Source organism: Solanum tuberosum, unplaced genomic scaffold, assembly GCF_000226075.1.
Source record: "Solanum tuberosum cultivar DM 1-3 516 R44 unplaced genomic scaffold, SolTub_3.0 scf00290, whole genome shotgun sequence".
NCBI lineage: Eukaryota > Viridiplantae > Streptophyta > Magnoliopsida > Solanales > Solanaceae > Solanum > Solanum tuberosum.
In genome coordinates this window covers 538,160-560,110 of record NW_006239226.1, presented here as the reverse complement: position 1 = coordinate 560,110, position 21,951 = coordinate 538,160, and the positions used below count along the sequence as shown (strand labels likewise).

General features: G+C 34.9%; 4 protein-coding genes across 8 annotated transcripts; 1 reads left to right on the top strand and 3 right to left on the bottom strand.

Annotated features, from left to right (window-relative positions):
• Positions 1–2,189: 2,189 nt before the first annotated feature.
• Positions 2,190–5,256, bottom strand: LOC102595706 (uncharacterized). The gene is made up of 4 exons (XM_006359626.1): positions 4,188–5,256; positions 3,543–3,709; positions 3,279–3,363; positions 2,190–2,578 (listed from the first exon to the last, which is right to left on the bottom strand). Exons 1-4 carry the CDS (start codon positions 5,078–5,080, stop codon positions 2,392–2,394), a joined length of 1,332 nt encoding a protein of 443 aa, XP_006359688.1. The 5' UTR covers positions 5,081–5,256; the 3' UTR covers positions 2,190–2,391.
• A 102-nt stretch (positions 5,257–5,358) lies between these two features.
• Positions 5,359–8,202, top strand: LOC102595375 (pentatricopeptide repeat-containing protein At3g03580-like). The gene is made up of 2 exons (XM_015314513.1): positions 5,359–7,427; positions 7,557–8,202. The coding sequence occupies exon 1, from the start codon at positions 5,390–5,392 to the stop codon at positions 7,316–7,318; it is 1,929 nt and encodes a 642-aa protein (XP_015169999.1). The 5' UTR covers positions 5,359–5,389; the 3' UTR covers positions 7,319–7,427; positions 7,557–8,202.
• A 424-nt stretch (positions 8,203–8,626) lies between these two features.
• Positions 8,627–10,388, bottom strand: LOC102595050 (ribosomal L1 domain-containing protein 1). Its single transcript, XM_006359624.2, has 2 exons — positions 10,270–10,388; positions 8,627–10,173 (listed from the first exon to the last, which is right to left on the bottom strand). Exon 2 carries the CDS (start codon positions 10,142–10,144, stop codon positions 8,909–8,911), a length of 1,236 nt encoding a protein of 411 aa, XP_006359686.1. The 5' UTR covers positions 10,145–10,173; positions 10,270–10,388; the 3' UTR covers positions 8,627–8,908.
• An 834-nt stretch (positions 10,389–11,222) lies between these two features.
• Positions 11,223–17,446, bottom strand: LOC102593848 (protein prenyltransferase alpha subunit repeat-containing protein 1). 5 transcript variants are annotated; one of them, XM_006359620.2, is made up of 11 exons: positions 17,266–17,446; positions 17,031–17,148; positions 15,979–16,323; positions 15,772–15,882; positions 15,235–15,325; positions 14,159–14,227; positions 13,806–13,883; positions 13,549–13,635; positions 12,919–12,969; positions 11,748–11,984; positions 11,223–11,666 (listed from the first exon to the last, which is right to left on the bottom strand). In XM_006359620.2, the coding sequence occupies exons 2-11, from the start codon at positions 17,096–17,098 to the stop codon at positions 11,535–11,537; spliced, it is 1,269 nt and encodes a 422-aa protein (XP_006359682.1). In that variant the 5' UTR covers positions 17,099–17,148; positions 17,266–17,446; the 3' UTR covers positions 11,223–11,534. The 5 variants fall into 5 exon arrangements, with proteins under 5 accessions (XP_006359682.1, XP_006359683.1, XP_006359684.1 ...); XM_006359621.2 differs by having other exon boundaries at positions 17,031–17,124; XM_006359622.2 differs by having other exon boundaries at positions 17,031–17,115.
• Between the last annotated feature and the right edge of the window lie 4,505 nt (positions 17,447–21,951).

Sequence of the window (21,951 nt, the reverse complement as noted above, 5' to 3'; positions counted from 1 at the left end):
AAAATGAACAAGTAATTAGGAACAACTAAAATAAATGGACAAACAATTTTTCGACAAAAACTATATGGAATGTCATTTTCAATTAGGAAATGATCAAAATAGACATACGAAATATCTTATGTTAAACATTTCATTATATTATGAAGTTGTTCATATACTTGTCATAACTAAATTATCTTGTATTTGCACTTAATCCTAACATAGTAACTGTTAAATCATAACTAAGAGTACACATAATTTTTTTTCCATATATTTGGATGTGGAGTCCATTTAATCCAGGTTGAAACTTGCTCATATCTTGGAGTAGAACAAAATTATAACATATATACCGTGACGGCTCAAGTTAATTTGTGGCCTAAAACCAAAAATAAATTGGAAGCCTAAATTTTAATTATTTTATTATATCTGAGATTCAAATTATTTCTTTCTTTTTAATAAAAAAAGTTTTATTTTTTTATGATCTTAAACTAAAGATATATATATACCAAAATATTTTTTAATCTTGTGGTCTTAAACATATCATGTGGATGTTAAATTTAAAAATTGATCCATAAAAAAGAAACATTCTTTAACGTTTCGAAACAAACTAAAAATACGATAAATAAATTAAAAAATATAGTATATTTTTTTTGTTAAAAAAGGCTTATAATAATTTATTATTACTAAAAAATTAGGCCCTTTTGATTTTGGAAGCCTAAGACATGCCTCATTTAAAGGGCATTGAGCCACCCGCATATATAAAAGGGTTGAATTTTCGTTTTCCCTTCTATATTTGCTGTTCACTGCCCAAAATTCTTTGAAGTAAAGTCTGATTTAAGCATGTGTTTTTATATGTCTTTAAACATCAAAATATTTTTCCAAGTATAAACACAGACTTTTAAGTTACAAATTGTATCTTTTTAACTTCAATTTCAGCTACTTCTTTTTTCCATTTCCAATTTTCAACCAAACACCAACTAAAATCTTGAGGTCTCAACAAATTAAGTTGCCAACTAGCAAATGACTATAGCAATAAAGCCAATACATACACTATCGTTCCTGCAAATTCAAAGCTAGACATTACATTACATCATTTTCTCTCAAAGTAGCTCACACGCAAAGACAAACTCTCTAATTAAGCAATAAATAAAACTGAGTGAGTGAGGAAGTTAAGAGATGGCAAGTGGAACATCCAGATCCTATTTACTTCTGCTTGCTCTTCAGCTTAGCAAGGCTAGCTTGAGCAGCAGCTTTTGCAACTGTAGTAGGCTTGATAGCACCCTTTGGATTCAGAGCTTTTCTTATCTTAAACACAGCCCACGCAGTCCCTAAAGCATGCCCTGCAGCATCGAATCCTTCACGTGTCATCTGTGCCGCCTGGTCACCATGCCTGCATCAACATAAGTTTAACCATACTGAGGAATGGATGCAGAAAGTAAGACCATGAAAAGAGTCGGACCTGTTCGGTTAAAAATTTTGAAAAGCATTTTCTTTAACAAATAAGTTTCTTAGGGAATGAGGAAAATAACTTTCCTAATGAAAAGGAAGGAAAGCAGGTTCCATCAGTGACATTCCATGTCAATTGTGTACGATAGACCTCATCTTCGCCCCATCCCCACCAACCCTACCCCTATTCCTACTCCAACTTGCATAATTAATTTTTGCTTACGTACGGAGACACAAGACTTTTTCACTTACTTCCCTGAAAACATTTTCCTTTCTACCAAACGCACCCTAAAACAAACAAGACTTGTGGCTTACAGGACTCTTCTTTGAAAGATTGATTGCCCAAAATTGTCAGGCGTTTCGAAACAAACTAAAAATACGATAAATAAATTAAAAAATATAGTATATTTTTTTTGTTAAAAAAGGCTTATAATAATTTATTATTACTAAAAAATTAGGCCCTTTTGATTTTGGAAGCCTAAGACATGCCTCATTTAAAGGGCATTGAGCCACCCGCATATATAAAAGGGTTGAATTTTCGTTTTCCCTTCTATATTTGCTGTTCACTGCCCAAAATTCTTTGAAGTAAAGTCTGATTTAAGCATGTGTTTTTATATGTCTTTAAACATCAAAATATTTTTCCAAGTATAAACACAGACTTTTAAGTTACAAATTGTATCTTTTTAACTTCAATTTCAGCTACTTCTTTTTTCCATTTCCAATTTTCAACCAAACACCAACTAAAATCTTGAGGTCTCAACAAATTAAGTTGCCAACTAGCAAATGACTATAGCAATAAAGCCAATACATACACTATCGTTCCTGCAAATTCAAAGCTAGACATTACATTACATCATTTTCTCTCAAAGTAGCTCACACGCAAAGACAAACTCTCTAATTAAGCAATAAATAAAACTGAGTGAGTGAGGAAGTTAAGAGATGGCAAGTGGAACATCCAGATCCTATTTACTTCTGCTTGCTCTTCAGCTTAGCAAGGCTAGCTTGAGCAGCAGCTTTTGCAACTGTAGTAGGCTTGATAGCACCCTTTGGATTCAGAGCTTTTCTTATCTTAAACACAGCCCACGCAGTCCCTAAAGCATGCCCTGCAGCATCGAATCCTTCACGTGTCATCTGTGCCGCCTGGTCACCATGCCTGCATCAACATAAGTTTAACCATACTGAGGAATGGATGCAGAAAGTAAGACCATGAAAAGAGTCGGACCTGTTCGGTTAAAAATTTTGAAAAGCATTTTCTTTAACAAATAAGTTTCTTAGGGAATGAGGAAAATAACTTTCCTAATGAAAAGGAAGGAAAGCAGGTTCCATCAGTGACATTCCATGTCAATTGTGTACGATAGACCTCATCTTCGCCCCATCCCCACCAACCCTACCCCTATTCCTACTCCAACTTGCATAATTAATTTTTGCTTACGTACGGAGACACAAGACTTTTTCACTTACTTCCCTGAAAACATTTTCCTTTCTACCAAACGCACCCTAAAACAAACAAGACTTGTGGCTTACAGGACTCTTCTTTGAAAGATTGATTGCCCAAAATTGTCAGGTAGCAGTTCGGGGATACAATAAGTCTATTACTACAATTATCTAAAGAGATGGTTGTGGTTTACCTGATGTTTGTTCTCATATTTATGGAAGAGAACTTCAAAAGAAATTGCAAGGTTTACAGTAAAACCATGCCTTTTTTTTTAAAATAACAAACTTCCATCTAACATAATGTCAGACCAGAAGAACCACAGTGTGAGTTAATCGCTATGTGAGTTTGGAGAACTTCCAATTCTCTGCTAATACAGCTTTCATTTAACCTCCATCTTTAGCAACAAAACAAAACTTACCTCTGTTGAACAAGACCAGTTGTCACTACTGAGGTTGTTGACATCACATTCTTTCCGGCCACTTCCACGGCATCACAAACCTTATCTGTTATAATATAGCCAAACGAACAATATCAGGAGTCTAGAAAGAAAATAACATAGTAGTTCTGTTCTTCTTATGAACACAGCAAGTGGATTTTATTCCCCTCAATTCACACACAAAACAGATAAATGAAAATGTTCAACTAACTTAAAAAAGACAGTTCGTCGAGTAGAAACACATACTGAATCCATCCAAGGAAGCAAGAACAATTTCTCCAGGAAGAAGGCTAAAGAATCTCTGACCAGCTTTTGAGTTCACAATAGAACTTGTGAAGAATCCAGAGACCTTCACTACACCTGAGAGTATACCAGTTGCCACTTTCTCTGACATTTTTGTCATCTTCTTCACCCTATAAGGAACAGAACGAAAATATGCATAAAGATCATTCAAGTGAAACTCTAATCAATTTGTAACAAACTCATCAAAGTAGCTGAGAAATTAATCAAGTATTACTACGTCTCAATTCCAAACAAGATGAGGTAAACTATATCAATCCTAAAAAATCCATTCAGCTACACTTGAAACTAGTACTCCCTCCGTTTCAATTTGTTCATTCCTATCCCTTTTAATCCATTTAAAAAAGAATGTCTCTTTCCCTTTCTGAAACTTCTAATTCCAACTTTCCATGTGACATGTTTAACCACAAGATCAAAGAGCATTTTGATACATTCTACATGTCTTTAGTCTAAGACCACAAGATTCAAAATTCTTTAACTCTATGTCGAGTCAAAACCAGTTTAACAAATTGATACGGATGGAGTATTATATTGCAAATCAATGCTCAATGAAGAGTAAAATTCAACAGACGAACGAAAAAAAGACTGTACCTTCTCATCCTCCTCATAGCCTCAGGGCTAATCTCAGAGTTACTTCCTTTTCCCATCCTCTTCATCAACACATCATTCCCCCACTTCAACCTATCCACAGTAACATCCCCACACCACAATATCCCCTTTATCAACTGACCCGACCCGGCTGCAATCATTCTTGCAATACTGCTACTATAATCCTCAACATTCGGAGCTAAAGTTGTCCAGTAAGCTGCAGAACTCCTCTCCATATCCTCCTTTTTCTTCTCCATCTCTTCTGGTGAAACATCTTTTGGCGCCATCCACCATTTTTCTGCAACCCCTTTATCCTTCTTCACTTTCTCCACTCTAAACGCACTGTACTTTTCCAATACTAAATCTAACTCCTTTAACACCCTTTCTTGCCCTTTCGAAGCTATTGTTAAACCATAGTTGAGTAAATTCTCTGCGTATCCATCTTCATCATTTGCGTCAGAAGGTACACGAAGAGTGAAGAAATAGTGAGATTCATCAAGCTTAACAGCAGCTTCATCTCTCGCTAAAGGCCATTGAATCTGATCTCCGACACGTGCAAGAACGGCAACAACATTGTCTCCCTGTTTTAGTTGAACGATCTCGAATTCACCACTAGCGAGTTCGATGCTACGTTCTTTGTCGATCAGATGGACAATCGCACCTGGGATTTGGACAATTACTTCTTCTAGTGACACAAAGTTGGAATTTTGATTAGGCTGATTGTTTTCAGTTTCTGGGAATAGATTCTCTGCTAGCTCTTTCATGTCAATAGTTGGGTACATAGAAGAAGATGATTTGTTCTTTTGGGTATTTGTAAGAAATGGAGAAGTAGATTCTGGGTTTGAATCAATTACTTCTGGGTATAATTTGGGAGGAGTTGGATTTTGAGAAGCCATAGTTTTTTTCTTGGATTCTTGATTACCCAGTTTGGATTTAAACACAAAAAGGAAAGAACTTTGTGAAGATGTGTAGATGTGGTTTCAAGATTTATGTAAGTTTTAGCTTAGGGTATAAGAAAATGGAAAAAGTCGGTTCTAAGGTTGAAGACGAGTTCACGTGGCTGCCACGTGGCTTGATATGTACAGCCCGTGTGGAAGCCGCGGAGATTCTTTGCCGTGTTTTTAAAGTAACTGTCACTGGAGGACGTTAAGTTTACTAAATTTGGACTAAAATACCCTCTGTTTTTTTGCTAGAGAATATTGCTGATGTTTCTTGATTCAGTTAAAAAATATTACAGAGTAATTAAATGTTTCTATTCTTCTTTACCATGGGAATGTTCTGTTAAGAAGTATGATTTGTCAAGAATGCTAAGTGAGTTTATGAAGATGGGAAAAGTTAAAGATGCAGATGAGCTGTTTGAGAAAATACCTGAAAAGAATGTTGTTATTTGGTCAATCATGATCCATGGTTATTCTAAAAATGGGTTATACAAAAAATCAGTTGAACGTTTCACCTCAATGAGAAATTTAGGTTTAGTGCCTAACTCATTCACCATTGTGGGTGTTCTTGTGGGGATCTCAGGATTGAAGGACTTATTACTTGGACAATCAGTTCATGGGCTGATAGTGAAGTTGGGGTGGGAAGATAATTCATTTGTGGGTACTTCACTTCTAGAGGCTTTTGCAAAATGTGGAAATATCAATGACTCTTGCAAGATTTTTGAGGACATAAAAAGTCAAGGCTTGGTTCCATGGAATGCAATGATAAGTGCATTTGTACATAATGGACTCTTTGAAGAGGCTTTCTTGTTATTTAATAGGTCTAGAGAGTCTGGTTTGTTTCCTAATTCAATGACAGTTATGGCCTTGACACAGAGCTGTGTGGCTATGGGATCGAAATGTCTTTGTGAATCAGTTCATGCCATGGTTGTTAAGTTAGGTCTTGTGTTTGATATACAGGTCAACAATTCACTTCTTTTTCTGTATTCAAGTTTGATGGAGTTACCTGCTGCTTGGGAGATTTTCGATACAATGGAAGAGAAAGATGTCATCAGTTGGTCAACGATGATGAGCTTACTGGTTCACCTAGAATATGCTTCAGATGCTATAAAGATTTTCCTCCATATGAGAGATTCTACGAATGAATATGATCACCTCATCCTAATGAATCTCATTTCAGCTTGTGGAATTTCGGGGAACTTGAAGATGGGAAAATCTGTTCATGCTCAAGTAATAACTCAAGGTTTTGGATCAAAGCTTCCTTTACATAATGCCATGATTACTATGTATGCAAGATGTGAAGACTTGAATTCTTCAAGAACTGTGTTTGATCATTCAACCATGAAGAGTATGGTATCATGGACATCTATCATTTCAGGACTTTTGCATAATGGAAGGCCCAGGGAAGCACTAGATATGTTCATTCGTGTTAGAATTGAAGAAAATTTCTTCATTGATTCGGTTCTTCTGGTGAGTGCACTAACTACTGCTGGTGAAATGGTTGCTTCAGAACTCTGCATGCAGCTTCATTGCCATACTAAAAAAACAGGGCTTACAAACTATAGAAGTATTCAGAATAGCCTCATATCAACCTACTCTAAGTGTGGGAATGTTGAACTTGCAAACAATGTTTTTGAGCGAATGGCATCTCTTCGTGATATTGTATCATGGAATGCTATTATAAATGGGTATGGTATCAACGGCCATGGAGAAACTGCTCTTTCGCTGTTCTATGAGTTCAGAAAGAGTGGAGGAATACCTGACAGTGCTACTTACTTGAGCATTTTGAGTGCTTGTAGCCATTCAGGATTGGCAAGTGATGGTTTGTTGATCTTCAGTCAGATAATTGAAGAAAATAGAATCAAAGTTAGTGCAGAACATTATGGCTGTATCGCTGATTTGCTTGCTCGGGCAGGATACATGCCTGATGTAAGTTCGTTCTTGAATGGAGATGGTAAGACTCTTTGGAAGGCTATATTGAACGGATGTGCACGTAATAGCGATTTAAAATTAGCAGAATTTGCTGCAAGAAAGTTTCATGAGCAGATTAAAAAAGATCCTGGTCAACTTGTGCTACTCTCAAATCTTTATGCATCAGTTGGGAGATTTAAAGATGCAGAAGCCTTGAGGTTGAGCATGGACACAGATAAATTGATTAAAGCTCCAGGATTCAGCATTCTCACTGGAAATCTATAGCATGTTGTGAAATCCAAATCAGTCATCACATGGATGGATAACAATTATGCAACTTCATTTCATGAGGAGCTGTTGTAACATCTGCCAAAAAAGGTCCATGCTTTGAAAGGTAAATGATTCAACTTTGATAAACATATCTGTTTAAAGAGTGATGCTTTCCAAAGAGAGAATAATCGCATAAACAAAAAAGAATGACAAGCTAATGTTGTGAATGATATACATCTGGACTAAAACTCAGGTCTAAAGATAAGCAAAAGCAGGATGCAGCTTCATGCCAATGGTTTAATGTTGCAACAGGTAAAGAGTCAGAATTATGCATCAGTAATATAAATAAGCCTGAACCTCTTCAGTTAGCTTGTCTCAAAGATTTGTACTCACCATGGCTGAAAATCAATCATGTGATAGATCATTGAACCATTCCCTTTGAATGGTGAGTTCCCTCTGGCAGAGGATTTCTTCAATCAAACTTAGAATCTCTTTCTTTAACATAGAAAAAGATCTTATTATCAGTGTATGCAAGAAGAGGGGCAATCCGTCTGCTACATGCAACATGCCTCTATCGCCATAGGCTGTAAAGCAGTAACAAACTAGCTTGCCTAAATAGAGTCATAATGCATCATGGCTCTCACCTCTCAGTGGGACTTATTCATCCTTGAATATTTAAGTAGAAGGTCACTACAAAAACCAAGGGTTTTCAATTTTGACATGATACTCTTATAAACAAAGCCAAAGAGAACATAGGAAAGCATGTTACCAGAATCTCTTTACACCACTAAGGATTAGCAGCTAAAAGGATTAAAGCCTTTGAATAGATGTAGCACCTCCTTGTTCAATATAGAAGAGTAATTTGCTTACAGCATATCTAAATCCGAACAATGGATTTCCTTCACACCATAATAGTATTATTTAGGAACAATAAGTCTTATCTTCTCCAGTAGGACCAATATTGATCCATATGGAGGAAAATAACTGAATCCTAGTAATATGTCAGAATCAACAAAAAGAACAATTTATAAGTAGAATCTCTTTTTCTGGCATAGGAAGTGAATTTATCATAAGCATAGGTACGAAGAGGGGGTAATCCATGTACTACCAAAGGCGGTACAGCAATTAACAGACTAGCTGCATAAGACACTTCTAATGCAATGTGGCTCTCTTGAGTCCTATTCTTCCATGAATATGAAGTTGAATGTAGAAAAAAGGAGATCCAACATGCACATACTACTCGCACAAATGAAACCAACTAGGACATTGAAAGCATGTCTCCACAATGTTTAAACATCACTAATGATTAGCAGTAGAGAAGGATTATAAATATCTGATTAATAAGCACATCATAACCAAGATTCAATTAATAAGCATATCATAACAGAGCCAACTGGTTTCAGCACATAGAAATCTGAACTATGGATTCCTTCAAAATCAAAATTGAAAAGATGGCGAAAAACAAAAGGCAACAGTGACATCTAAATAAAAACAGGTGATGCAAAATCTATTTCAAAACAAAATCTCAGGCACAGCCTGCTGAAGACTTCAAATATAAGTGATCTGTTATCAGTAAAACTCTTAATAAGACTGATTATATTATTCTTATGCTCTTATCTTGCTTCTCTTGCTCTTTGCCTTCACTGACCCATCCTTCAGCTTTTTCTCTAGCTCAGAACTCTTCTTCTTCTTTCCATCTTTCAAAGACAACTTACTTTTCATTTGTTGCTCAGCCTTTTTCAACTCTTTTGCCTTCTTCTCACCGTTCGACTCGCTCAGGATACTACCCTTCTCAGCTTTCCCCTTTTTCACCTTCTCAACTTCATGATCATCACTCTCCTCAATGTCTTCGTCACTGTTTTCCTCTTCTTCATTATTACCAACATCATCATCATCACTTCCCAATTCATCTACACCAGAGTCTAAGTCCATATACCTAACTTCATGAATCCTCCCTTTATTCTTCCCCTTCTTCTTCCCTGATCCCTCTTCAGCTTTCCTGCCACTCTCCTCAACCTCAACCAAACAACCACTCACTTCTTCATCTCTAACCTCAGCTTCTTTCTCCTTAAATCCCTGAATCTTGAGTTTGATCTCGGGCAATGCTTGATACAAAGGCAATGCCAAAGAATCAGAAAGTCTCAAGTGCAAGCTTCTCACACCACCCCATTTTTTGGGAACCACCTGAACAACACCTTTTATTGCTTCAAAGGCATTGTCAACAATCTGCGCAGAGTCCATTGAACCCTTACCAATCCTCATCATACAACAAGTTCCAGTCCTCAAGTAAAACAACCCAGACCCACAAGCCCTTTCCACTTGCTCCTTCCAATTCTTGTGTGTCAAGTCTAATGGCAAAGGCAGCTTCTTTTTCTTGAAAAACTGCTTACCTAGAAGCTTAGGAAGCAAATGGACAATCCTTCTGTCAACCAAGAAAAGATCATATGAATCACAAAGCTTTCTCTTTGCTTCAAAGGGTTTGTAGTTAGTCTTAAGCTTCGAAAGCTTAATGACTTTGGTGATGGGTATGTTTTGGGATTTAATAATCTTTTTGGCAGCATCCGAAGTGAGCTTGGAATTGGGTCTGTCGTCAATGATAAGACAGAGTTCAGAGGAAGCATCATGAAGAGGGTGAGGGAAAGGGATTCTGAAAGCGTTTGTACGAGGTTTTGGTGGTATTTTCTTAAGAGTGAGATTAAGGTAGATGAAATCGTCTTGTGGGAGTAATTGGGGTTTTTCAGTTTTCGACTTGGACTCTTTCCATTTGAGAAGAGCATCCACTGCCTTCTCTACGGTGGAGCGGCTAACCTTGGTGGCGGCGGCGGGTGGAGCAGACTCCATTGGGATTTTCGGACAAGTGAAAAGCAATTCTGGACGAAACAATTCAAAGCAAAATACTTTAGAAAAATCTGCAATCAATAGAAAATTAGAGTTCAATTACATGAAAGCTATAGAAAAGCAATTACCTTGAGCTGAAAGTTGTAAGAGCAAGAGAGGAAGTAGAATAAGATGAAGAGACCTTAAACCCTAAAACCCTATTGCCACCTAAACGACAAGTAAAGCTGAGGAAGTTAAAAGCAAGTACACCAGGAAGATTAAATGATATGTAGAACCCTCTACTTTTTAAAATGATGGATACATCCCCCAAGTTCGCTTTGCTCTTCTTCTTCGTCTTCTTTTTTTTTTTGTAAAAAAGAAGCAATTATTATTGTAATATAAATTTGAACCACCTAACACAATTGACACAAATATACAATATAGGATTAAGGAGTGTAATATAAAATCTTCCAGTCAAATTTAATATTCACCTTGTGATTTTCTTCTCAATTTGTAGTTGATAAATAAAATTGCGCTTACTAAAAATTCAATACTGTTACCAGAGTCCAAACATATCAATTTGAAGTTTTGAAAGGAGACTTCTCCCTGGCATAGCATGCAACTAGAACAAGAAAACCGCGTAATCTTCCAACACGTAAAGAGTCGGCATTTTGCATCGGTAATATTATTAGCTCATAGATCATCAGTTATCATTGAAAAAGAATTGTGTAAAATAAGTACTATAATTAGCTCAGACATCATAATGCTTACAAGCGAATCATGTTTACAGATCATTATTACCGTCCTTGGTAAAGGAGATCATTAAACGACTCTTTGGCCGATAAGGCATTTTTAACAAGCATAATTTGGTCATTCTTCACAACAACATACTCATTGTAGTCTCACAAGTGGGATCTGGGGAACGTAAAGGTACGCTGAACTTATTCCCAGACTCACAATTCATGGGAGAAGAAAGTATAACATGTCTCAATGAGGTAAAATAACATGCATCAATTTGGTCATTTTCCTCGCAGAATATTGGTGGAAGAATGAACTCCTTCATGGTGAATACCTAAAGCTACGCAAATATTTTCAAATGCACTAAGAATAGAGAGATGAATTCATTGAAATATATCACAATTGTGTTCCGTAGAGACATCTCTATCGCGATAATTAGCTGGGTGTATCCAAGTTGCAAAAACATCAGAAAGTGCAGCAGCAGTGGCAATGCATCTGTGTGCACTGAAGCCAGCCATGTCAGAAGTATTGTGCTTTCGCTGGAGAAAGTGTGGTTAGGAGAGAACAAGTAAATGCATCAAGTTCAAACAAATATATAGCAATATCGACATTTTAAATCCATGAAGCTGATATGACGACTATGCTACAATTTCCTCATCTTCTCTTATTAGAAGGGCTATGTGATTTCACATAGCTCAGGCAAATAATTCCAAAGTAAGCTCTTTTCTGGGCATACATTAGTCAGGAGTGACTTCAGTCTGCTTGTTTCCACCTTTTGAATATCAATCGCCAGAGCCCCTGCTAATTGCTGGTTCAAAAACAAATAAAATCAACTGTGTGAAAAGTTCAAAACTTACTGCAAGCTTGAAAAAAATATGAAGCACAGTACCTTTTTGAGCCACACCATATAAGTAGCAGCAAAGGTTGCTTGAGCTTGATAGTCCTCAAAGTCACTGTCGGGTAGAATTGTGCAGGAACGAAATAGTTCTAATTCATTATCTATGAGCATGTCAATATCAACCGTCCTGATGTTTCTCTGGTTAGAAGGCAAGGATCTATCATGATCACCGCATGCAAAATATCTTATCCAGTAAGTTAAGAGGAAGCGGCGATGAAGCCACAGTGCCTGAGAGGATAAAAAACATGAGGCAGGGTTGCACACAGTTACAGGCTTTTAATAACTAAGATTATCTTCATGAAGCAATTAAAAGACAATCCAGATACAGAAAAAGGAAAGGACTGACGCAATCAATTTTGTGCACGGAACTGATTGATCATATTTTGTAGGTTGGCCTTAGATATGAGAAATATGAGAATCTATAGCAGAGCACGATCAAAACATCAAAATGATCATTCTCTTGATCTCATTAAGGATATTATAAGATGAAATAGATAGGCAATTAAAAATGAGGATAATCTCCATAAATATCCAACTTACGTGTGTATATCTACTCCAACACCTAACTGTTAATCTGAAACTAGTATATGTACCTAAAAATTTAAATCATTTAAAAAGTCTTGTGCATTTAAAGGTAAGGATTGAAAGTAATACGAAAGAATTTATGATTTATATGAAAATGTACTTTCGTACAAATGAAATTATGTGTTTGAGTTGAGATATGTCTTATTATTTACTGGAACAGGAGTCTCTAATATGGTATTTTTCACTTTTGTCATTTTCACTCCCATACATTAATTTCGTCAAACTTATGTGTGTATATAACACAAAATCAAACTAACAGATCTGTAGTAATATAGGGAAAGTAGAATTGTTGAACACAAACTATAATTTCATTTAATTTGTTACTATTTAATTTTTAAAATAGGGGATGCAAATAGTACATATGCGAATAAGATCCTTTAGAGAGGACACTTGACTGTCGCCTTCTGGAATTGCCATCTTAGAGGCACAGAAAGAGCAACAATGGATGGCGTACATGTGAATGTTACGATTCTACATGCACCAAAGGACTGGCAAGAGAATTTGGAAAACTTTGTGACCTCACTAAGTCACCTAACCAAAAAAAGTGTTCTTGTGAAAACTACTGTGATATACATACCTCTCTCCCCACATAACGTTTTATCAACTTCTCCACCCAGTTGAACTCATCCTATCAGCAGAAATTGAATCAGAAAAGAAAGGCTTAGCAATTAATTGTAAGATGCGGATTTCGTATTTGTACAGATGCAAACAATTACAAGATTTACTGTTACCAGAACAAACAAGAATGAAAAGGAATACTTTTTCAATCTTAAGAAAAGGAGGAATACTTCTTCAGTTCCAGATATTACTCCAAGATTTTGGCAGTTAACATAAAACTTGAAAGGTTCAGGAACTAGTACCAACTCCATAACAGGAACTTCAATTTTCAATATTTCACACTGATCATTCCTGCACACCTCAATGCACTTTACCAGATAAAGTGATTTTTTTTTTGTGTGTGTGTGTGTCAACCAGCCAATTTAGTGCAACTCATAGTAGGCAAACTAATGTTGAGCCTCTGTGATTTCTGAGGAAAACTTTATGAAATTTTCAGTGAAAAGCATGTAAGTTTCAAGAAATCCTAAGCGTTCACAAAATGATGCTAAGCCCATCTCCATTAGGAAAGTTATGAGTTCATTATAGAAAATAAAATCTGTAAACAAATGCTATCAACTGTTGAGGAAACAACCACATGGTAAAAGCATACCTTCAACAATTTATGAAGTTCTGGATCAAAGCTAGCATCTTGATCCTGGCTATGTTCTGATTCTTCAAACAGACGAAGCATCAACCGCTGCATAGATCAACATACCAAATGAACAACATAATCCATTTATGCCTTTCCCTATTTGTACTTCCAATGGGACAAGTGGTTTCGCACTTTCACAAAAACATTATACATTTTATAGGCTATTCAATACCAAGCAAAGAGAGAAGCAAATCAAGATTCTGATGGGGACTCACTTCACGGTAATGAAAGCAAGAGTTATCAGCAACATGGAGGCCAGCCCACTCCCGTGACTTGTTAAACTCCTGCAGCACCTGGATGCATGAATTTAAATCCATTTGTTAAGAATTGATTGTACCCTAATGAATAGAACAGTTCAAACAGGACAGAGAAACATGAGAAAAGTGTTTCAGAGATGATTGACTGTAGTTGAAGAAAACTGAGCCCATGTGCAATGGAAGATCAGGAATAATCGAAACACTTTATCACACTATGACCACAGACCAAAACTTTCCCTGCTCTGCATAGCCAGGAAAATTAAACTGGCAGGAAATCGCAAAAGAAATGTCACCATGGACCTTTCTCTCACCTGTTCCGCTGACATGTAGGAAACTAACCAGCAACGGTGATACCATGCACGATAATTCATCTTTGATCTCTGTAACAGCAACAAGAGTCAACTTAGATCATCTTTGTAAAATAAATAAATAAATCATGAATAACAGTAAAAAGCAGTAACAAGCAGAAATGAGTACTGATATTGATAATAGATAAATCCAAACAAAATCTTCATTAGAAGACCTTGATAATTGAATTATGGCACCGGTAAAGAACAACTGAGACATTAATACATCCAAGTCATTCAACTACTTAAGCAAACCTTGCTGAACCAGTGACCTAGGTACAAGTTTTAGAGTTTCAAAGGGAAACTGACTATCTTTTAATTAAATGACATATGATTTAGATCAAATCAGCAAATGACAGTGAAGCTGTTATACTTAACTTCCCCTAAATGAATCAAACTACATGGCTAAAGTGAGGCTTTCCTTCTTGGACCAAGAAACCTACTCTATCTTCTATTTATAAAATGCCCTACAGACTTACACTAGAGTTTTGTAGTTATGCTAACATAAAGGTTAGTTCTATTTGCATGCCAGCTTGCCCTGAAATAATATTAGATAGAGTAGATTTCTTGATAAGAAATGAATTCATTTCTTAATAGAAATAGTTTTCCTTGTCCCTAGGAGGATGTCCTAGTGGTTTTGCTGTTGGGGCATGGGAGTAACAACCTGAAGATTCCACGTATGCATCCCAGCTACAACACTTGGTATGAGCGCACCTAATCCAGCCTAGGTGGGCAGGATTACCTTGTCAAAGTATGCTTGTGAACTGAACAAGCTATCAAGTTGCATGCAAGCTGGTTCAGATCCCAGAAATATTCAGCAAAAAAGATAGTTCTCCAGAAATTATATGAGTTTCTTTTGTTTAATTTACCCATCTGAAAGAAAATTATCATACGTTTTCTATTATAGAACCAAAGTACATTAAGAATAGTGGAAACATTCCTGGTATCGATGAAATCAACCTTGCGGTATAACTCCCAAATAGTGATCAACCAATAGGCTATAGAAATTCATTAGTTTAGAGTATAATCCAACATAAGACCTCTGCTAGTTTTTTCACTAACTCGGATTCTCTTTCCATAATCTCTTGCAGATTTGAACAATTTCCAGCAATCATCTTGATCACCCACCTCCTATCAGTAATTAACAGTAATAAGAACCGTGAATGACTGTCCATCGAAAGGGTATAAAAATTCATTTCAAACTAACTTACAGAAAAGACAGACACCACTCTCCAAGTAGAGAATCAAAAAAAGTTGTATCAATCTCAATTTTAGAAATATGTGTGTCATTATTTTCTTCTTTTATTCCTGAGATGATAATATGTCCCTCACTAGCTTATATTCTAACATTGCAAATTTGAACCCTAGTCTCTCTCTCTCTCTCTTTCTGATTAAGTACTTTTTTTCCTTTTTGAAACAATTTACATACAGCTGGAATGTGCAACTGTAGGCCTGCTAAAAAGAGCCCAAAAAAGGGGATCCAAAGAGAAGATATGCCAACTTGTCAATGTGCTATTACCATGTACACCAAATCAATATCGAAAAAGAATTTACATATGAAAAGAGAGGTATGTAACCTTTGGCTCCATGCTTGTTCACTTTTAGGTGAATGAGAGAGAATCACAGATGAAAAGATAAGCTCATTCATGAACATGGAAAGAGATTGCTTCTTTGACAGAACAAGCTTCCTGAAAAAGAAACAAATGTATACATCTGGTCAAAAAGCTATTAACAGATGTCACCATTTATAAGAACCGGGAAACTATAATGTTATCAAAACAAACCTGGAATTCCACGCTGTTCCAAAATCACAACTTAGAATCAATAGTGCCCTACTGTGCTTCATCAATTCACTTTCGAGACTAAGTGAAGAAGACGAGGAACACATTGAAGCATTTTTATCATCTCTATGGAGCACTTTATAATTTTTATATGCTTCCACAAATGCATTCTTGACCGCAACATAAAGTGGAAAGAGAACCTTGGTTGAGATGCCCAACTTGTGATCCCTAATCCAGAAAAGTGTCCTAAAATTTGTTTTTTGTACAGAACCAACAGATGTTGAAGGAGTGCCAACATCTTCATTCAATAAGACAAACTGGGAAGGGTGAATGAACCCTATTTCATCACTGGGAACAGAAGGCGCATGTCAGATTGCTAATGACAGAATCACTCTTGAACTCAACATCTCAATAAAAGTAATGACAACAAATAATAAATAATGCGGATGTAAGATATAGATAGGTGAAAAATGTTAGGGAGAAGAGTCTGAGAATAAAAGTTTATCACCTTAGCTGAAAGGAATAATTACAGTGACTTTTAAAGAACCTTCGTATGATAGAGATATTTTGAGATTAAAAAAAATGGCAGCTCCTTTTTATATGATTTGTAAGCAATAGAGCTTTCCTTGAGAAGAGGGGGAAATTCCTTATTGTAATACTCCTACGTTTACACAATCACATCCAATCCAACTTTACAAGTTGAAACGCTTTACTTTTAAGCACTTCACAAAGTTGCTTTTACTGCAAGTAGATTTCTTATCACAAGTGTGATGAAGGAGACTCATCATTAGATAGAACTTTTCCTGGTGTGTCTATTGAAAAAATTAGCTAGTCATTATTTAGTAATCTAAAATAATAAATCAGAATAAAATATGTTAATCACAATAATCCAATATTCCGTCATTCCACTAGCTATATCAAAATTCAGATATATTGTCCAAGTTAATGCGTATAATACTACTGCATAGTGCAATCATGGTTCTATAATAGTCTAGATTGTTGATTCAACAAACAAAAGTTGTGTCCATATACAGAGAGATTGATATGAGAGTTACATGAGAGGGTCGGACTCCAATATGCCCTCTAAATGATTCAGAAGCTCCAACTGATCAGGCTCATCCATCTATAATTATCTGCTAACTACAAGAGCTGTTTAGTTACCCAAATGTCCGCCTATTAGACGGAGATTAAGATGAAGAAACTTAAAACCCTAAAATCATTTTTCTATCTGAACTTACAAGTAAGGAAATTCAAAGCATTAAAATGATCAATTAAAAAAGAAAATCTTACAAAATTGTCTCAACGAAAGAGACTGAGAAGAAGATTTACGGAACCAATCGCCGAAACAATCGGTATCTTTGTGGCGGAGGGAATTCAACGTCGAAAGCTAGTGGTTGTATGGTACTCCGGCGGGTGATTAAACATGAACTTCCCCTATACTTCTTAAAATGACGAAGACCCCCCCTATACTTCTAAAAATAACGAAGACCCCCAAGCACTTTTTGTTTTGTCCTAACGCAATTCTTGCGTCAATCATAAAAACCCGACCAAAATAATAAAATCGACTTAATAAATGGATTTAAATTTAATTTTACTACTAACAATTTGGTTTATATTGAATAACACAAAAATCAAACCAAATTAACTTATTGTTACAATTGTTGACTGGTCAAATTCTTATAAAATTTTGTAGATTTAGATATTTATAATCACAAACATTTATTTATAACAAGAATATGAATAGGTAAACGAGAAACTACTAATATAACATGATCAAGTGAAGTGACTATATTAAAAGTAGGGGAAAGTTTGATATACCTTCAATTTTACGATTTAGAGTTGATATACTTGTTATAAAGATGGCTTACGATAGAGATATATCAGTTTTTCCCCCTTAAAAGTTATTTATTGATTGTCAAATAATTTTTTTATTTATTTATCAATTTATTAACTACGCTAATAGAAAGAGATGTTATTAATTTTTATTAGATGAAGAAAAATTGTATAAAATAGTAAACTATTAATTCAAATTAAATGTTATAACCATAGTTTGATTTAATTGTAACCCATAGCAAACTATTGTCATTTCGCCTCTCTCCCTGAATTTCTCAATCGCCACTCTCGTTTCTCGTTGGACATTCTCTCCTCACCTCTCTCACTTTATACAAACACAAATGTATAAAATGTGTTTGTGTTTAAAGCGAGAGAAAATTGTATATATACATATCTTTTCATTCCCCTCTCCCAGATCTCGCTCGCCACTCTCACTCGCCTCTCACTTTATACAACCACAAATGTATAAATTTCGTTTGTGTTTGTATAAAGCGAGAGAATTGTATGTACAAATACAAAATATATATTTTCATCCTATACACTTATGATTATACAAATACAGATCTTCCCCTGCCAAGTTTTCTTTTGTCTTTCTCTTTCTCGCTTTATACAAACACAAATTATACAATTGATTCTTTTATATATGTATATCGAAACATATTATACAATTGTTTCTTTTGTATATGTATAAAGTTTGTTATGAAGCGCAATTATACAAACTATAGTTATAACATACAAATATGATTTTTATCTTGGAAAAATTACACGATTAAGTAAACTTATACTAATTAATTACTCATCATAGCTATAGTTTGCTATAATTACCACTCGCGACTAACATTATACATTAATTATGTGGGCTGACTTCGAGTTTGTATAATTAGCCACGTTTGTATATATGTATAATTCGCCAAATATACAAAATACATATGTATAATATACAATTATCTAACCGATATACATATACAATTTACCTCTCTCAACTTTCCTCCCTGTCTCGCTCGCCTCTCCCCCCCCTCTTCCAATCTCGCTCACCACTCTCCTCCCTCTCCCAATCTCGCTTGCCATATATACAAATAGCATATGTATAATATACAATTATCTAACCAATATACATATACAATTCGCCTCTCTCCTCCCTCTCCCAATCTCGCTTGCCTCTCTCCACCCTCTCCCAATCTTGCTTGTTATATATACAAATATATATGTATAATATACAATTATCTAACCGATATACATATACAATTCACCTCTCTCGCTCTCCTCTCTCCTAATATCGCTCGCCTCTCTCCTCCCTCTCCCAATCTCGCTCGCCTCTCTCCTCCCTCTCCCAATCTTGCTTGCTATATATACAAATATATATATGTATAATATACAATTATCTAACCGATATACATATACAATTCACCTCTCTCCCACTCTTTTGCCCTCTCTCGCTCCCCTATCTTCTCTCTCCCAGTCTCGCTCGCCTCTCTCCTCCCTATAACATGTAGCTACGAATTGTAATTATCAAACTATATCTATGGAGAGTAAGTAGGCTATTTTTAAGTGGCTATATGTGAAAGTTCCTCTTTTATCTTTGTTATATCTAAAAGTTACTCGATGATGAATTAGAAATAAGCCATCATTTCATTAAACAAAGAAGTCATAAACAGAGTTTTGATTTAATTCAAAATATCCAACATTTATTTTTTTATTTATTAATATAAAAGAATTTCAATATATTTATTGCTTTTATTTTACCATCTTCTATATTAAAAGAAAACTATCTCTTCACCACTTGAACCTCCCAATCAATAGTGACAAAGACGATATAAATTTGTAACTTAGGTGACAAAGTACGAACATCAAAATTTAAGGATTCTATGGGGATAATTCAATTGTATAGCTAGGAATGAGGATTCGTGAATCTGTTGAGACAACGGACAAATTTATCTTTTGAGAAGGCATTATTAGTTGATATGTATGTATGTAAGGTGCGGATTTTTGACACAGACAACAAAAATGTTTGAGGGGATAAGGTTAATTTCACGATGTTGTTGTGTCATGGACTTCATTGATATATATTATTTTGGACTTCTCCGATATATTATTTTGGAGTTGAGTTGGGTCCATCGTCCAATCTATCATCATCCTTCCAATTGTAGTATTCATTTTCACAAAAATTAGCAACACACCAAAGAATGCCATGTTCTGCAAAGAGACAGAAAATCGATCGTTCATTCCATTAATTAGCTACTTATGAAAAATAAAGTAGTCACCTGTAGGAAACCTTGGAGAAGAAGCAAGAATTCTGGTTCTCCGACTTTATAGTGATAGAAATCAAATAAAATCGGAGTGGCTATTAGCAAGTACACTCCCTGCAGTGTTGATTTTTACTTGTAATAAATCAAATAAAACCAGATGATAGATAGATACAAAGAGATTGAAAAGCCTTACCAAATTACAAACTCCAAGACATAGGTTATCAAATAGGATTAGAAATCCACCCGCTATTTGTTCACTCGCAAACGACGTTACGAAGAAAGCAACCTGAATTATATTGACTCATCTAAGTCATTATATATAAGCAATATGCAAGTGTGTAAATATATTTTTGAAACTTTTTTTTTCACACGAAGTATGTGATACAGTATATATATATATATATATATATATATTCGAATGTAAGAAAAGTGAAGAATTCATGTATGTAACGTTACATAGCAAATGAGTTGAATTGATGAACTTACAATATTCGATTTTGTTGAATCTGTTGCCCCAAATCCTTCAGAAATTTTCAAAAAACCAGCGAACTTGGAAGTAAATTCCTCCTTGTACAGAGGATCTTTAAACGATCCTCTTAACCTATATAATTATAGTATATAATAACACGAGAGAATGTGTGGGCATAAAATGAATTCATAATTAGGGAGACAATTAATTATATATATAAAAAACCTAAAGTAAGAAGCTCAGAAAATTTACACACATATTCCAACCAGAGAAGATGAAGTATGAGCCAAACAGAACCCTTCCTATTAACGATTGTGACACCATTCTGTCCTCTTTTTCCCTTTAGCTTCAATTGTATTGTGAAAGTGCAGGAAATTCTTTTTCCCTTTAGCTTCAATTGTGAAATTGCAGGAAATTCCTTTATATAGCTCCTTTTTTATTCACCTCATTTTTTTTAGAATATTTAAATTAAAAAAAACTTTTTACACATTTTTAATCCATAAAAAACTCATAACATAGTTGTTCCTAAAGCCCATTTTCCACGCCTAAAATGTAGTTATATAGGAATGATTAATTGGTAATTATTTTACTACTCCGTATTTCTGTTATTACTCGCCGTGTGATGCGCGGACGATAAAAAAAATAATCATAACAAATTTTATGAATAAAAGTAGCAACTATGTAAATTATAAAACAATTTCTGATTTTTCAATTGATAAAACTTTTCTGATTTACTGTTTTGAACAAAATAGCATAACAAAATCCACTTATTTTCCTAAAAACTTTATTATTGTTATAAGCATTATTAGCCAAATACCGGTGAATATGAGAAGCAAATATCTAATTTGTGAGGATCATGTTGAGTTGATAAAAGCAAATATCTAATTTTTTTGTTTCTTTGTACTTAGTTAGGATTAAAGGATGAGATTCAGTGAGATTATTTGACAGGTTGTATTAGAAAAAATAATGTATCTATTAGTTTTGTGTATTATTTATATTTTGTTTGATATACTGTGATTTTATGCTATGTATAATTTATATATAGAAAATTATAGTATTAATAATGCAAGAGGTTTTAATACATGCATTAGTATATGATTAAAGACACAATTGTCTTTCAAAACCTTTTAATTTCCACATCCTTTCCATCATATTTAATTTGTGGAGAGTGTTCTTATAAACAATTAATTTTAAAAAAGAATTACGCAATATATGGTTTTTTAATACACCAACTATGTTTTCTTACACAAATGTTGTCATATATACTAGCCATTGAACTATTTTATATAATCAAAATGTCATTCAATTTTACCAAGTATTATATAAAATTACTCCTAGAAAAACTTCCCAATTGTGAAATTAGAATTGTCCTATTTTATCCTACATTACAAAAGAGAAAAGGTTTTCACCTTATTACAAGGAGAAATG